The 16,934-nt window shown below is 35.5% G+C and overlaps 1 protein-coding gene across 1 annotated transcript; it reads left to right on the forward strand.

The window, feature by feature from the left end:
• Nucleotides 1-540: 540 nt before the first annotated feature.
• Nucleotides 541-16,691, forward strand: MYL1 (myosin light chain 1). Its single transcript, XM_012546395.2, has 7 exons — nt 541-694; nt 1,517-1,541; nt 5,618-5,761; nt 8,044-8,217; nt 8,904-8,981; nt 14,043-14,085; nt 16,331-16,691. The coding sequence occupies exons 1-6, from the start codon at nt 692-694 to the stop codon at nt 14,069-14,071; spliced, it is 453 nt and encodes a 150-aa protein (XP_012401849.1). The 5' UTR covers nt 541-691; the 3' UTR covers nt 14,072-14,085; nt 16,331-16,691.
• The last annotated feature ends 243 nt before the right edge of the window (nt 16,692-16,934 follow it).

Raw genomic sequence — 16,934 nt, forward strand, 5'->3', positions numbered from 1 at the left:
TCTTAACTCAATGTTCTGAATACTACTATTCTTCAACTCGCTTAAGCTAACATAAATGGCACTCAGTCCGATCCTTAAAATATACAGAAAGTTCTCAGTAGTTTTAAAGGAGGTCTCTGCAGTTGGGACCTACTGTCAATTTTAGAACATTGGAGGTTAAACTTTTTTTAACAGCTGCTCTTGAAACTCAAAACCAGGCTGATCCAGGTAGTTGCAAACTAAAAAGCCCTCCCCACCAAGTAATAACCACATTTGCTAACCAAACATTTGCCATGGCCCTAAACCTCCAGCATGAAGAATCTGACCCTTAAACCGCATTTTAATTTACCCACTTCTGAAGAAGCACAAACCCTCCCAAATGGATAATATTCAATGAGAGATCCTCCCCTTGATGATAATAGACCAGAGAAGTGCTGACAAGCTTCAGTCACACTATAGCTGACCACTCCCAAGCCCTATCTGATCTCCTAAAATAGCTCTTATGATAGACCCAGTAAGAAACAGATCCTTCTTTCCCTTTGCCCTAAGAAAGCTAAAGAACTCTCCAAGGGGAGTGGCCACTTCCTTCTGATATCTGATCTGGGCTGTGAAGTCACAGCTTCCCCATAAATAAGAAGCCTTGTGAGAGGGAGGACTCTACTCAGGGACAGGAGCAGCCTTCAGCTCAACTCGTCAGCTTCTCAACATCATCATGGTGGGTCTGACCAAGAAATTATTTATTAGTCCCTTGCTGGACTGCTAGTGGGACAGGGAAGAAAAACAGACAAGGAAGTTGCAATTAGGTTGGGGAGACTGGGTGAAGGATGGAGAGGGGTAAGAAGTAGGGAAGGGAAGCAGCCAAGCATGGCAGATTTCTATTTCACTCGAGGCTAAGGCAGTAGAAAGGGCCATTTTTAATTGTATTGAGTTGCTTCATCCAACCATATATACTAGGTTGGTCCAATAGTCACCAGATAAATGATTAAAGGGAATTACATTTGCCATGCAGGATGATGGCCATTTGTATCTGAAGTCAAGAACAGCCCTCACTAGAAAACCATCTGTCCTGAAATTTGATCCTATGATACTAATAGTTACTATATGGATAAGTACCTTTAATACATTGGATTTATTATCTTTCTGAATAGAAAATGTTTTAGTTAAGCAATTATAATGCTTCAAAACATTTCTTAATGCTGCATGTCTAGGGCAAAACCTTAACTGAACTCAAACATTTTGTTATTCTAGGGAGCATTTATTTAGCATTTGATTAAGCATTGATTCACTATCTGAGTGAATCAAATGCCATTTCTCTTCAGTTGTCTATTTTACACAGACTTAAAATTCCTAGATTTAAAGACTACCCTTGCTCCCAAAGTAGTTCTTCTCAGGCCACAGCAACCTCCCTCGATGTAGACTACTTTCACCACCTCTGTATTTAGAAAACTAAATAGGAGAATATTCTTGATTCTGTCAATGCATTTTCAACAATTATTAGCTCTATCTTTTTTTTTTTTTCTTCCTCTCTTCACTGCAGTCCTTCAGTGCTGACCAGATTGCTGGTAAGTGAAACAAAAATAAAGTTTCTCTAGGGCTGGGGTGAAATGATAGTATCTCACCTCCTCAGTCCTAGCTCTTCACTAACCTTCAAGGCATTTTGCTTCATGCTGTTCCTATTAATATCTATGCTACATGGGAAATCCAAAGAGTGGGCTCATTTGGGAGCCTACTCTAAAGATAGACTCATGGAATCAGCTAGATAACACAGAAATATCAGAAACCTGTTTGGTTAAACAGTTCTTTGTGGTTAATGTCTTTCTAACAGATCGAGTTTTCTAAAGAGCAACAGGATGGTAAGTTAAATCAGATTGTTGTTACTATGGGTGCCTCTTCACAAAGGCATGTGGAAAAACTGACTCTCGGGAAGAGCTAATCTCTCCCTAATTATCCCCTTTAGGCTTGCCTACCATAATAGGTAGACTGAGCTGAAGTCTTCTCTAAATATAAACATTTAACAAGAGTGAGTCTTAGGTTTGTGAACTGCAGCCAAAAGGTCTCTAGGTGGACAAAAAGGAATTGTTTTCAACTGGTAGCAATACCTGATATATTGATTTGTTTTTAATAAATTAAAGCCAATTGTACCCAGTATCTAGCAAAATTATTTGACCACTCAGCTAGTTAATTTGATCATCTAAGACCCCAAAAGAATTCTTAGGGGATCTAACTTGTTAAATTTGACTGCCTAAATTACTCAGAGAAAGAGAACCATTGGCTTATCACTACTTCCTTTTTCATCTTGTAATAATCATCTCTATACTTTGACCAAAAAAAAAAAAAATGAAATCAAGTTGTATTGTTTGTTTATGTAGAAAGTTGGCATACTTTCTATCAGGCTATGCTTGATGTTAAATAATGGCCATGTCCTTCATATAAACAGAGACTGACTAAAACATTCAAGATGCAATTTAATGAACATTAAGAAAGTGTTCCTTGTGTTCCAGACATACAATGCTTGATTCTTTTAGAACAGAGAGAAAAAGAGTACTATAAGATCTTTCCTTTTTAGTTCAACAGATCCATTTCTTGCTTTTCTCTAGAAATATGCCTTATTTTTTTTCTTAAAAGAATTTTGTCCAACAGGAATACTAATATCCTTTTATATTCCTATTTATATAAGGATATACTATTCCTTGACAGTTCTTTATATTTGGTGTTTTGGTATTTTCAGGGAACATTTTTATCATGGAAACCCAATAAACTGAAAGGGAGGTAAACTGTAAAATTGGTAACATCCTACCCTATGTATAAGTTAGAATTAGTCACACTGATTAATTTTAAAAACTTAACTTATTTATTAAAAAAGAAAAAGACAAAAAAGTCTTAAATCTAGGTCTGAAAAATAATGATGTTTTTGTCAATTCAGACAGAATAAGGATCATCCCTGGAAAAGTTACAAGTACATTTACTGAATGACCATAGTTGATGGTCTCATAAAGACACCAAAGAATCATATCAAGCTAACTAGAATTTTAGAACAATGTAATAGAAAACATAGCAGACACTTCAAAAAAAAAAAAATCATTGGGGGATTCTACTTCCTTTTTCTTCCTCTCAGTATAAATTTCACTTTGTTTCCTTAAGACACTTCAACTGAGTAAGTGACATGGTCTTTCTATATTCCTTTCTCCTATGGTCCTCTGCAATGTCTAACTTGCAATTTAATTATTACTGTTGTATCATTGTAGGGCTAGGCTATGGAACAATTAATATCTATTTAGGAGACAAAAGGATTGGGTTGGTCCACATTAAGTCACTTCGTTCTATCTGTTAAACTTGCTTTAAATTTCAAGAAAAAGAAAGACATTATATAAGGGGTCATTTTTTTTTCTCTCATGCCTGGAAATTCAAACTTAAGGATCGGAAATATTGTGAAAGCTACATAGATCTGTTGGTATAATTTAGTTTTGAATGTATCAAGATTGAGCACTGAAGCCCCTAAAAAAATGTAACCAGAAAATATGAAATATTTACAAAACTGAAGATCTTCTGGTTCTTCTGAGGAACTCCTAGATTCTTAGAGAGTCTAGCATTGCTTAAAAAGATTTCCAATTAAAGCAAGGTTTCCTTCTTCTCCAAGAAGGAAACTGATCAGGGAGAGTCTGTTTTTGGTCTCAGCATTTAAAGTAGAGAGGGTTAGCTTTGAAGCTATCTTGTTACAATCCATAAAATCCTCCTCCTGCATCAGCAGTTTGACTAGGGTGATAGTCAACCTAAGCAGACTGTATATGGAGGACTAACACCAGTACCAGAAGACTCCGATTTCACAAGTCCATTAAGGAAGATGAAAGAGAGCATAATGACTCATGACTTGTGGATCATCTATCAGCGTTTGTAGTGTGTTCTCTTAGAACTGGTCACAGAAAAGTTGAGTCTTTATCGCAAATGCTGCACAGTGACTTTAAAACTGTAGTTTCGTATTAAAGGAGTAAAATCTCTTAGTCGTTGGCCAGTGAATGTTCCTAAACTAATGATCTTTTAGTATGGCAGAGGATAATTGTCCAGATAGAGTTAAATTTCAAGGTTAAAGGATGGTATTCACATCTGTCAGAAATGTATTGTGTTTTTTGGTGACATTCACATATGCCAAAAAATGCTTCATGTCTTTTTCTCCCACTCCCAAAAATATATTCCCGAACTCTGTCTTCTATGACAACCTGCTCCAATGCCCTCTTGATATTATTATGGCTCTAGCTTTATCTTATACCACTCATTTCTTTATCCAGTCAATGCTCACTTTCTCTAGAGATTGGGGGTTAAATTTTTAAAGAGAGCTGCCTGTGAAATCAAATTATAATACTGACTAAAAAAGCTGAAGGCACTATGATGCATAGAGCAAAGGGCCTGGAATCAGGAAACTGAGTTCAAGCTTAATTATATGACTTGCTAGTTATATAACCCCGGGCAAGTCACTTAATCTTTCTGCCTCAGTTTCCTCAATTGTAAAATAGGGATAATAATAGCACCCTTCTCCCAGAGTTATTGTAAGGATCAAGTGAGATATTATGTTGTATTTAGCACAATGCCTGACACATAGTAGGTGCTATATAAATACTATTATTATTATGTAATTTAGTATCTTTGAGATGCACATTGATACTGGAATATGATATTTGTTATATGATAAAGGGATAAAATTCAAGGGAAAAAAAAAACATAGAAAAAATGATTTAAATAGTTTTCCAATTAGATTGCATTTAGCTCTGTGGCAACCTAAATCAGTTTGGTTTGTATACTTTGACCTGGGAATTTATAGGCCTCTGAGTTCATTATTTGCCTTCAGGAAAACTATTGTCCTATTGCACTTTAATCAATGAAAGGAACTAGGACCTTAAGAAACCAATAGATTTATTATGAAAATTTTGACTTAGATTTTACATAACTAAAACTAGTCAACTACTTACTTGAAAAGAAAGGAAAAAAGCAAGAAAGAAAGGAAGGAAGGAAGGAAGAGAGATATTAATGATTAGTAATAATGAGATGAGTCCCAGGACTCCTAAGGTCACCTGTAACAATAGCTCAAGTTGTACGGCACTTTGCATTTAACAAGTGTTTGCCTCATAGAGACTTTGCAAGGTTGACAATTAAAATACCATCTTGTCTTTACTGTATCCATTTTACAGATATGGAAACTGACATTCAGTGAAATGACTCACAGTTTTGTCTCATAGCTTGTAAATGGCAAAGCCAGAAGAGGAATCTATTGCCCTTTAAGAGAAATGAACTCATAACTGTTCATCAAAGTAGCAAATATAGATTAAATGAGCAAAAAAGGAATAAATATGGCATGAATTGCCTTTTTGTGAAATAGATAAAAGGGATTTATGAAGAGAGGTTTTAAAAGCAGTTTTGTAATTTCCAGAGGCAATGACAGACAAGGCAAGTGAGAATATAATGAGGACATTGATAGTATTTGCTATTTGAAGAAAAGCATATTTAAGAAAATAAGACCTAGAAGTTTTTAAAGGATTAAAAAAAAATCTCAGTCTGGCTTGACCAGAAACATATAGAGGTCATTTTTAACTGATAGACCTGTGGTAGGAAGGAATCCCTGAATAACACACCTTCTTTCTTCTTACAGACTTCAAGGAGGCTTTCCTCCTCTTTGACAGGACTGGCGAAAGCAAGATCACATTAAGCCAAGTTGGTGATGTCCTGCGAGCTCTGGGTACCAACCCAACCAATGCAGAGGTCAAGAAGGTTCTGGGAAATCCCAGCAATGAAGGTAGGGAATGAAACCAATGTCTCCGAGAAACTGAAAACCTGTTTTGTTCAGGTCATGTCAGGTTCCATAGCCTAGGCTTCAAATAACTTACTTCCTTGTACTGTAGCTTCTCCATTGAAATAGTAACATGGTCATAAATGATGTGGGGAATTGCTAGGCCTATGATTTAATCAATGTAGAGAATTATTTGTATAAAAATTCCTACCAGCAACACAGATCAGCAACATTTATAATTATTTTAGTGGCCCAAGATTGAGATTGAGTCATGTGGAGTGTGTGCAGGACTGGAATTCAGCTCTTTTTAATTCAAAGGCTGCTTTTCCCCCCCCAACACTACATTGCTTCATTCTTGGAAAATACAGCGATGGGAAGACAGTGGTTTTGATGATTCATGCAGAAATTTTGAAATTTTTAAAATATCAATCTGCACTCAGTATATTCTTTAGCAATCTCCAAAGAATCTATGATTAAATAAAGCATAGACTTGATAATAGCTTCCATTTGTAGAAGATCCCAATAGACTTCAAAATTTGAATTCAGATATATTTTTGTACTTTTACAAGTAAAATGTTGTAAAAATCAGTGAAGAATATGTTTTGCAAAATTCACACCCATTAATTGAGAAATCAGTCCTTCAACAGTGATATTCAGCCATTAGCATAGAGTAAACATTGCGAGCAGTGAAGTGACTAGTGGATAGAGCACCAGATCTGGAGTCAGGAAGACCTGAATTAAAACCAGCCTCAGACACTAGCTGTATGACCTTGAGCAAGTCACTTAACCCTATTTACTCCAATTTCCTCATCTATAAAATGAGCTGGAGAAGGATCGTCAAATTACTCCAGGGTAAAAACACTTTACTAACTGTTATGTAAATGCTAGCTATTACTAAATTATGTTGTTGTTATTCAGTTATTTTTCAGTTGTGTCCAAGTTTTCATAATCCCATTTGGAGTTTTTTGGCAAAAATCCTGAAGTAGTTCACCATTCCATTCTCCAGTTCATTTTTATAGAAACTGAGGCAAATAGGAATAAGTAATTTGCCCAGGGTCACACAGATGGTGTCTGAGGCCAGATTTCAACTCAAGAAATGGTTCTCTCCAACTCCAAGCTCTGTACTCTCTATCCTCTACACCACCTAGTTGCCCCAGGAAAGCACTTTACAAATTTTTGAGTGTTTTATTATTATATTATAAATCATTATTATAAACACTAGCCATTAAATCACCATTATATCCAGATTTTTCTCTCTTTCTACCCCAAACCTCCCCAGGATAAATTTTATCAAGCTTAATCATGCTAAAAATATCTAGAGCATGAGATAAGGTGAGAGAACAGAGGTAAAAATCTTATTTTTAAAATGCCTTTTTTTCTAATTAAACATCCATCTTTGACCATGGAATGATTAGATTAATGTAGCTCATTTCTTTAGCATTCAAAATTCAATCTGTTTTAATCTTTGCTCTCCAATTTAATTTTCATTTTAAGAGAGCACTCTGGAGGAGGGAAAATATGGTTTATATGTAGAAATAATTTTCTTCTTCTGTATATAAATGACTAAGCCATTTTACTATTTTGTCATGGTCAGGTGGGTACTCAAAGTCTGTAGGGCATTACAGATTGCTAAAATATGTCAAAGAAAGCTCTCCCATCCAATTTTGGACTTCAAGAATTAAGTCCAGACTTATATTAGACTTAAACTTAAAGCTAGAAAGAACTTTAGAGGTTAGGTAGTTCAACCCTCTCATTTATAGATGAGAAACAAAAGATAGAGAGATGATGATTTCTCTAAAGGTGGAAAGTGTGGAAAGTGATAGAACTAGAATCTGAACTCAGAGCTACCATTTTCTTCCCACTGTACCACACTGCTTCTCAATCTCCTACTACCTTCTCTACTTTTTTCTTCAATACCTTTAAGAAGAAAATACTTTGTATAGCAAGCTGGCACACAGTAGGGATTCAACAGACAGCATTATTAAAAAGTTCCATTTCGAATTCACTCTATTCCAATCTTGTTTTTGAAGTATTATATGTTTATAACATCTCAGCAGACTTTTATATTGCTTCCCCATTTAAAAATAATCTATTTAAAAGTTTACCATTTTAAGAGTAGATTAAATATTGTTTGGGGACTTTTTTAGTTCCCTTATCTACAAAAATTGAGCAGCTATTATAGATAGCATAAGAGAATAGGGTCATCTTGTTCTGAAACCCACATTAAGCTGAAGAGCTGATAGATCCTGTAGGGTTCATAAATATCAAAATGGTGACATTTCTTTCAGAGATGAATGCCAAGAAAATTGAGTTTGAGCAGTTCCTGCCCATGATGCAGGCTATTTCCAACAACAAAGACCAGGGAAGTTATGAAGACTTTGTTGAAGGGTTGCGTGTCTTTGACAAGGAGGGCAATGGTACAGTCATGGGTGCTGAACTTCGCCACGTGCTAGCTACCCTGGGTAAGTACCCCTGATTTCCTAAGGGCATCATAAAGACTGGCCATGAAGAAGAAAGAAAGAAATTGGTTAAGGGAGACTTAATCAGTGCAAAGAAGGGAAATGTTCCAAAGTACAATTGATGACTAGTAACAAGGAGAAAAAAATCACTGAGAACTTTGGCCAGTCAGTCTCAAAATTTATTTTTAGGATGTCGGAACTTGGTTAAAAGAATCTACTTCTAAGAGGCAGGTCTTAGAGGATAGAATAATAGAACTTTAATAATCTTAATTCATAAGAATATAAATGCATTGTGGTATTTTTTCAAATATTCAAAACTATATTTTTTTACCCCTAAAAACTAGAATGGAGAGGAGCAAGTGCATGAAGATTTTAGATAAGTAATTTCATTAATATCTAGGAAATCCCAGTGTGGAAAATCCTTTCCCTAATTCCCTACATTAGATATTCCTCTATAATTTAGAGAACTGTCTGGAACCCAGGAGATTAAAAGATTCACCCACAATCACACAACCAGATTTGTCAAAGGCAGGTCTTGAGTCTAAGTCTTCTTAACTCCAAGACTAGCCTTTATTCACTTCTCAAATTAGCATTGCTGAATAAAATTAGAAAAACAAGTTGGGATGTATTAGGAAACTGCTTTCTATTCTTATTTCTAAACAGCTACAACCTTTTTTTTTTCTCTTCAGGTGAAAAGATGAAGGAAGAGGAGGTGGAAGCCCTGATGGCAGGTCAAGAAGACTCCAATGGCTGCATCAATTATGAAGGTAGGCTCTGGAATACTCATTTTTGTTGGCATGATAATGATAATAGCTATTATTTAATAATAGCCCTTTAAGGTTTAAAAATATCTGATTTCATCCTCGCACCAACCCTGGGAGGTAGGTGCCATTTTATAGATGCGGCAATTGAGGCAGACAGAGATGAAACATTTCTTACCTCATGTGGGTCTGAGTCCTCTGAATGTAAAATGACTGATTTCCCCAGGACTCATTCTTCCCATGTAATTTACTACACAATAATAAATTGTATAGTTTATTACTTCCAAGAGTCATTGGGATATCAAAGGAAAACTACCAAAAAAGGACCTCCAGCTCATTGAGTGGACCCCTTGTGGCAAACATATGAGAGAAAATGGACGAGAGTCACACAGGCTGGTGGGCATTGATTCCAATGGGTTCCAGTCTGCATGGTTGCAGGAAACATCCAAATTCAGGACACTCCAGAGCCATTTGAGTATTGACTATAAACGACTTGGTTAGGGACTATATGATTACGAGGTAAGATCCCCATCAGTGTACACTAAATTTGAAATTTGTGCACTCTTAAGTTTAAAAAAAATGTTTCTTAAAATGGCAAAGTATCTTCCTGGAACAGCTGGGTGGAGCAGTGACTAGAACACTGGGCTTGGAATCAGTACCACTCATTTTCATGAGTTCAAATCTGGCCTCATCATTTTCTAGCTCTGTGACCCTGAGCAAATCATTTAATTAGGTTGGATTCAGTTTCTTCTATAAAATGAGCTGGAGAAGGAAATGGCAAACCTCTCCAACATCTCTGCCAAGAAAACCCCAAATGGGGTCAGGAAGAGTCTGACACAACTGAACAAGTCTTCCTGATAATTATTTTAGAGGCATAATGAAGCAGCTATATCTGAATATAACCCGGTGCCTTTTTCAAAATAGGAAAGTATCTTGGTGATCATCTAATGCAACAACTTCAATCCTCACTACAACACATCAGACCCACTACGCATCAAGAGCATTCCATCTCACTTTTGGCTAATTCTAATTGCTAGGAAGTATGTTTTTCCTTTACATCAAACTTAGATTTGCCTTTCAGCAATTCCTGCTGTTCTTGTTAGTTCTCCTTTCAGGGACCAAAGAGAACAAGTATAATCTTTCCTGTACTTGTAGACAGTTACTGTCTCTTCTCCAAAATCAATATTCTCAGTTCCTTTAAACATTCCTCTTTTGGCCCAGACTCGAGGATCTTTCACCATTCTAATGGCATTTCCCTGGACATTCTCCCATTTATCAATGTCATTCTTGAAAAAGCATATCCAGAACAGAATATAGTGCTCCAGCAGTGGCCTTATCAGTACAAGAGTAGAGTGGGATTATTACTGATTTCATTACCATTTTTGGCTCCCATAGGACACTGTTGAATCATATTGAGCCTGAAGGCCAATTAAAAAAAACCCAGATCTTTTTCAGACAAACTACTTTCCAATCATATTTCCCAAATCTAATACATACAAAGCTGATTTTTTTTTCAGAGCCCAAGTATACTACGTTACACTTATCCCCATTAAATTTCATCTGAATAGATTCAACACCATTTTATAGTCTGCCAATATTTTTTTGGATCTTGATTTTCCTCTCCAGTGTGTTATTGATTTCTCACAGATTTGTGTCATTTGCAAACTGGATGAGTCTGCCATAATTGCCTTTATCCAAGTCATTAGAAAAATGTTGAACGTTACAGAGCTACTCTACTAGAGTCCTACTGCCAAGAAGCATTAATGACTGTTCTTTGAGTCAGGCTATTCAACCATTTACAAATCTAATTGTATTATCACCCAGTCCTCCTCTTTCCATATTTTCCACAAGAATAGCAGAAAAGCTGTGTTTATTAACTGCTTGAATCTTGTAGATTGTATCTGCTTGTAGTTTATTAACTGCTTGAATCTTGAAGATTGTATCAACTGTAGCCTTCTTATCTAATAGTTTAGTAACTGCCCAAAAATGGAAATAAGTTTGACCTGGCTTCATTTGTCCTTGATGAAGTTAGGCTGGCTTTTTGTAGGGGCCTCTCCGTTTCTAGATGTTAACTGACAATCTCTTAATTCCTAGAAAAAAATCCTTTACTAAAGTCCAGCTTCTGGCCTATACTTTGTAGACTCTGTTCTTTACCTTTTTATTTTATTTTTTAAAAATTAATGTGCTTTTGTCCAATATTGCAGGACCCTATACTATTTTCTGCAGTCTCTCAGGTATTCAGGTATATGATAGTGGTTCAGTGATCACATCAATTAGTATTTTCATTAACTAAGGATGTAACTTGTTTCCTTGTTCAACACTTCATAAGTACCTACTACCTTACCAATGGATAATCAAAGACATATAACATCCCCTGACCTCAAGGAGTTTACATTCTATCTGAGGAAATATACACAGCTTAGTAATAACAAAGTAATTTCCCAAGGGGAGAGTGTTAGGTCTCAGATGGAAGCTAACTTTTGGTTGAATCTGGAAACAGGGATTCAGACAGGCAAAGGGTCAAAGGGAAGGCATTTCTCTTTGCCTGCTCCAAAGTCCAGAGGAAGAGAATGGAATGTTACATGCAAGGGATAAGTAGCTCAGTTTGGTTGAAACTATGAAGGAAAATTCTGTGTAATAAAACTGAGGAGGAACGTTGGAGTTGCTTTAAAAGTCAAGAAGAGGAATTCACATTTCATTCTAGAGATGGGAAGGATTGTTAGAATTTTTTGAGCAATGGAGTGAGTGACAAGATCAGACCACCAATTCTGCCATATTGACTTGACGGTTACATGGAAAATAGACTAGAAAAATATGAATCCAAAAAGATGTTAATTGGGTTTGGCCAATTGACTTGAATTCTTGAAGGGGAAGCTAAGTGATTTCTCTTTATCTCTTCACTATCTTATCTTGGGTATCAATTCCCTATTATCATTTATTTGGACATTTGTTCTATTTTTTCTAGTTCAGATATCATTTTTTCTTAGCAGGAAAAAAAAAAAACAGAAGAAAAGAATTAAGTTCTCCCTCTCCCTCATCGGTGACCTCTAGTAATCCCTATCAACCAGCAAAATCCAATCCTTTCTTTGAACTTTCTCTTTTAAATATAGGTGGTAGAGGGAGGGAAAGGAAACAACTTACTTTTTCTTTGATGGCTTCTGTTCACTCTTGGCTTTACCACTTTTTTAAGTTGTTCTTTCAGATCTTCTTCATGGTCTAATTTATCCTATTACCTGCCCCCTGCCTCTGTCTTCTGACCTACATACACAAACACACAACACACACACATACACATATGCATATATATACACATTGGTAATCTGTTTTTTATATACCCACACCAGTCTCTTTGGATAACTCCTTTTTTTCTTCCTCAATGGAATTGTTCTCTGTCTTCTGAACTTTATGCTGAAAAATGTCCCATCCCTCTCAGACTGACTTTTTCTGTATCATATTAAAGCATTGGATCACATTCTTTCTCTAAATCCCTTAAAACCTGTCCTCCCCGAGCCTAGCATACATGTCAAACTAATCCTGAATTTCCTCTCCTCCAACACAAATTCTAGGCACTGAATGTTCATGTCTTTCCCCCAACCAGGTTAGTTTGCTCTCACCTCAGACAACTAATTCTTTCCTTTTTGGCAAGAATCCGACCTAGAATTGGATGTTTCTTTATTATTTCTTTTTATCTTTTGGAAGGATAAAATTCCTTTTAATGTAAGTCTGAAAATTATTAGCTCCACTGCTAGAGAATTTGAGCAGATATCTGGATAATCTATGTTCCTTATCTCTGCTATTCCATGACTCTTTTCCAGGTTTATGATCTTTCCTAAACTCCTCATCTATTTCTTTAGAAGTAGCAGTCTGTAATATACTTTGATGATAAAACTACTAGTCCCAAGTGTCGACACCATGTTTTTCTTTGCTAAATTCATAGTATTATCTTCTCATAAAAGCATATCTTCTTAATATATACTACCTTGTTTCCCTCCCCCTTCAAATCCTTTACCACATGTGAATAAGGTATACCCCTCCAGAATTATAGATCTTCTCCCACCAAGATTATGGCACCCATAAGAGGTCAAATTTGCATTCTAATTCATTTCATTGTTCTTATTTTTCAGTCATTTCAATTGTGGCTGAGTCTGTGATCCATTTGGGATTTTCTTGCCAAAGTTACTGGAGTGGTTTGCTATTTCCTTCTCCAGTTTTTTTTATACATTAAAAAAAACTGAGGCAAACAGGATTAAGTGACTTGCCCAGGGTCACATAGTGTCTGAGGGCAGATTTGAACTCGGGAAGATGAGTCTTTATAACTCCAGACCCCACACATTATCCACTGTGTCATCTAGCTGCCTCTTATTTCACCGCACCTATTGCCTTTATGATTTGTATTTATGAGTAGACATTTGAGGCTACATATATTATAACTACTAGTTCCTTCTGCTGATTTTTATCTCCTTTTTATAAAAGCTGAGTAACTCAACTGCTATTCTTCTTACACTCTAGCTATTCTTCATGGTATCTAGCTTGGTGCATGTACACTGGTAGTTTTCCCCTTCCCCCAGCCTCCTTGTCTTTTCAATTTAAAGCCCTTTTGATTAGATTTGCAAGGAATAAGGCAATTACATTCTTATCAGGCTTTCTTAGGTATACTCCAGGTGTCTTGTCATTTCTTTATGCTAAGCCATACAACAGAAATCCAAATCCCATTATCAAATGCCAGCTGTTCATTTCTGTATTAACAGACTTTCTATAAATACATATTTTTGAAGCTCTATAACTTTGCAAAATGTGCATGGATTAAAACATAACATGTATTTTAAATACATGTATATATCTAAGATTCACTAAGGCTTGTATTCTAAGGATACTAAACTCATCACCTGTCTATTAAGATAAAAATAAGACCAGCTTGGAAGATTGAGTCACACAAATGGTAACAGATAGCCATGTACTAAACCTCCTAGTCTCATAGCAAAAAATAATTAGGATTTAGAAGATTGTATATAAACCTTTTATGAAACTTTAGTAATTCTCTAACACTATTATTGTATTATTCCACAGCCTTTGTCAAACACATCATGTCTATATAAATGGAACTCTCAAGGTAAAATAGCATCCCTTTAATCTGCATGATTTATTTGACTTTGTCCTTTGTCTGAGGATTGTGTCTTCTACAGATATAATTAAGTTCATTCCAATTAAGAACCACTACTCAAGAACACCAGCTATTTGATGTAATTGCATTTTGAATTATGGTTTCCTTATATTTGTGTCTGTCTGAAAAAATAATACATGTTCTTTCCTGTATATTCTTAACTTTCACCATACAAAATTAAGCTTGTTATTGGTTAATGTCTTTAATTAGGTCCAAAATGCTACAAAAATCATAGATTCAGTATAGAAGTAGGTCATATAATTTGGTTGTAGCCCCAAACTGTCCACATTAACCAAAAACTTTCCCCTCTTCACCAAAAGTAAGATATCTATTGATCAGTACCAGCTAAAATACTATTTTAACTATTTTAAAACTTTTAAACTATTTTAAAATTAAACCCTGCAATTTCACTCATATACATGCAAAATATTTTCAACCTAGAGACAAATGTATGAGAGACATTAGTTGGGGTATACACAAATAATGCCCTGCTCCTTCCCTTGAGGCACTTACAATGCAAAGGGTTGGGGTTGGGGTAGGGAGAGAAGTGTCACATACACAAATAACTAGCATCCAAAATAATACAGGTTAAGTGCATAAAAGCTTATCTTCCTGATGACAAATCAGTGGTGGTTCCCTTCCCCCCCCTCCACACTTATGAAGGATGATAAGTAAAGGACAAGATTGAAAACTTTTTAAACTCTAAGTACTTCTTTGTCTCCAGTACCATTTTGTTTCATTTTGAATGTAACAAGCATTTTGTTAAGAGCCTGCTCTAAGCCAGCCAAGGCACTTACTGTGATCCAAAGACACCCAAGGCACTACTATCCTTGAGGTCCACTGGCTATGTTAGAGCAGGAGAGATAAGATAAAAAGGCAAATAATGATACTATAGGAGAGAATGGTAATATTAGGTGAGTGGTACAAAGGGAGTGTTTTCACTTGCAGAGAGGCAAATGAACTGTCTGGAATAGGAGGGAAGGTGTTATTTGAGCTCTGTCTAGAAAGATAAATAGGATTTCAGCTGGGAGAATAGTGGAGATAACATTCCAAAAAAAGAGAATTAGAGGAACAAGGTTTGGGGGAAAGGGGAAGTAGCATATGATAATTAACTAAGAAGCTTCCATAAATAGTTATAAGGTTATATCCTAGATAAAATTATCAGAATTCAATTGATTATTCAAAAGAAAAAAAAAATGAAGGGCATCATAGTTTGGTGGATAGTTCAGGTCTTATATAAAGAAAGATTTAGAATCAAGTCTTATATCTGTTGTTATCTAATGACTGTGTGATGGTGGAACAGTTACAACCTCTCTCAGAACCTATTGACAATTTTAAGATTACAAATGAATTAGGGGTACAAGAAATTTCAAAACTAGGAGTTTCCCCTAATTAAATTAAATGAATAATCAAAATCATAGGCCTGGATGAAAAACAAAACCATAATGAAGATCTATCAGTGCCTTAAATAGCCATTTGTTTCCGTAATGTACAAGATAGAATCATAGCCTAAGATTATACACTTCCAAGACACTAATTTTGTAACCAAAAAGTCCCTAGTACTTTGTCTAAGGTTACATTCCAATTATTCTACCTAAGTCACAAAATTACTTATTAATTTATATGTCTATTAGAATACAGTTATCCCTTCCATATAACAAGATTAGAGGCATGGTAATTCCCCAAAGTGGAAAATCTAGGTAAAATTTTTTGGCCTTCCCTTTGTACCAGAGAAAAAGCCTGAATTTTTCCATTTTTCTTTTATGAAGTATTTATAGTATTTACTGTAAAATTTGGGTTGATATTATACAATACTATACATATATTTTATGCATTTCTGAGTTTCTAAACTTTTTCTGTGTCATCTGCTGGGCTTCATGTGTTGTCTACAAGCATCCACAAAACTCCCCCCAAATTCCCATTTAATTTCTTATGCTGACCAATGCTATATCAAAACTGTGATGAGGAAAGTCAAAATGTGGAAGGGATAACTATAGAAGTTCTCTGAAGGCAGGCTTTGTTTTTAACTTTCTCTGTTAATATCCTTAATATCCTCAGTGCCTCATACTTAATAATGCTTGTTGATTTTTAAAAACAAATTACTAATCTGTTCTCAAGAATGTCTGCTACTTATTGCTTTTATTTTATTTATTTAATTTTACAAATCTAACTCTAACTTCTCCATTCTTAACAGAACAAGTTTCTCTATGAAGACTGACTGGAAATTAAGCCAAGAATTTCAGGAACATTCATACTCAGCTCTCCAGATCAGCTGACCAAGAAGACAGGAAAAACCAAAGGAATTTGGACTATACTATACAGAAGGCCTCCCCAATTTTTTATGCACCTTTTTAGTTTCTTTATGCATCCCCAAGTTACATTTCTACTGCACAAGTTAAATGTTTGCAAATGACTTGGACAAAGTTTCTATAAGTTTCAAGTCCAAGTTAAATACTTTTTCAGGACTATCCACCATGGATAAATGAGTACCCTTGAAAGAATCCAACAATCAATAAATCCCTTTGGTCAATCTCTGGTGATGACATGGTTTTTGTTTTTCTTATTATATTCTGAGTTGTTCTTTTGTTTTTTGGGGGGTTTTTTGGTTCTGTGACTGCCTGGGTCTCACTCAGTATTTATTGGGTACAGGTTGATTATGTCACATAGATGATAGCCAGAGGAGAAGGAAGATGGTGGCTACATCTTAGTTTATAAGGAGAGGGATTTTAACCAGGATAATTTAGCACTGACTGCAATTACATCAAATATTGCTAGATATTAAACAAGCTGAAGAATTG

Source organism: Sarcophilus harrisii, chromosome 3 (assembly GCF_902635505.1).
Source record: "Sarcophilus harrisii chromosome 3, mSarHar1.11, whole genome shotgun sequence".
In the NCBI taxonomy this organism is placed as follows: Eukaryota; Metazoa; Chordata; class Mammalia; order Dasyuromorphia; family Dasyuridae; genus Sarcophilus; species Sarcophilus harrisii.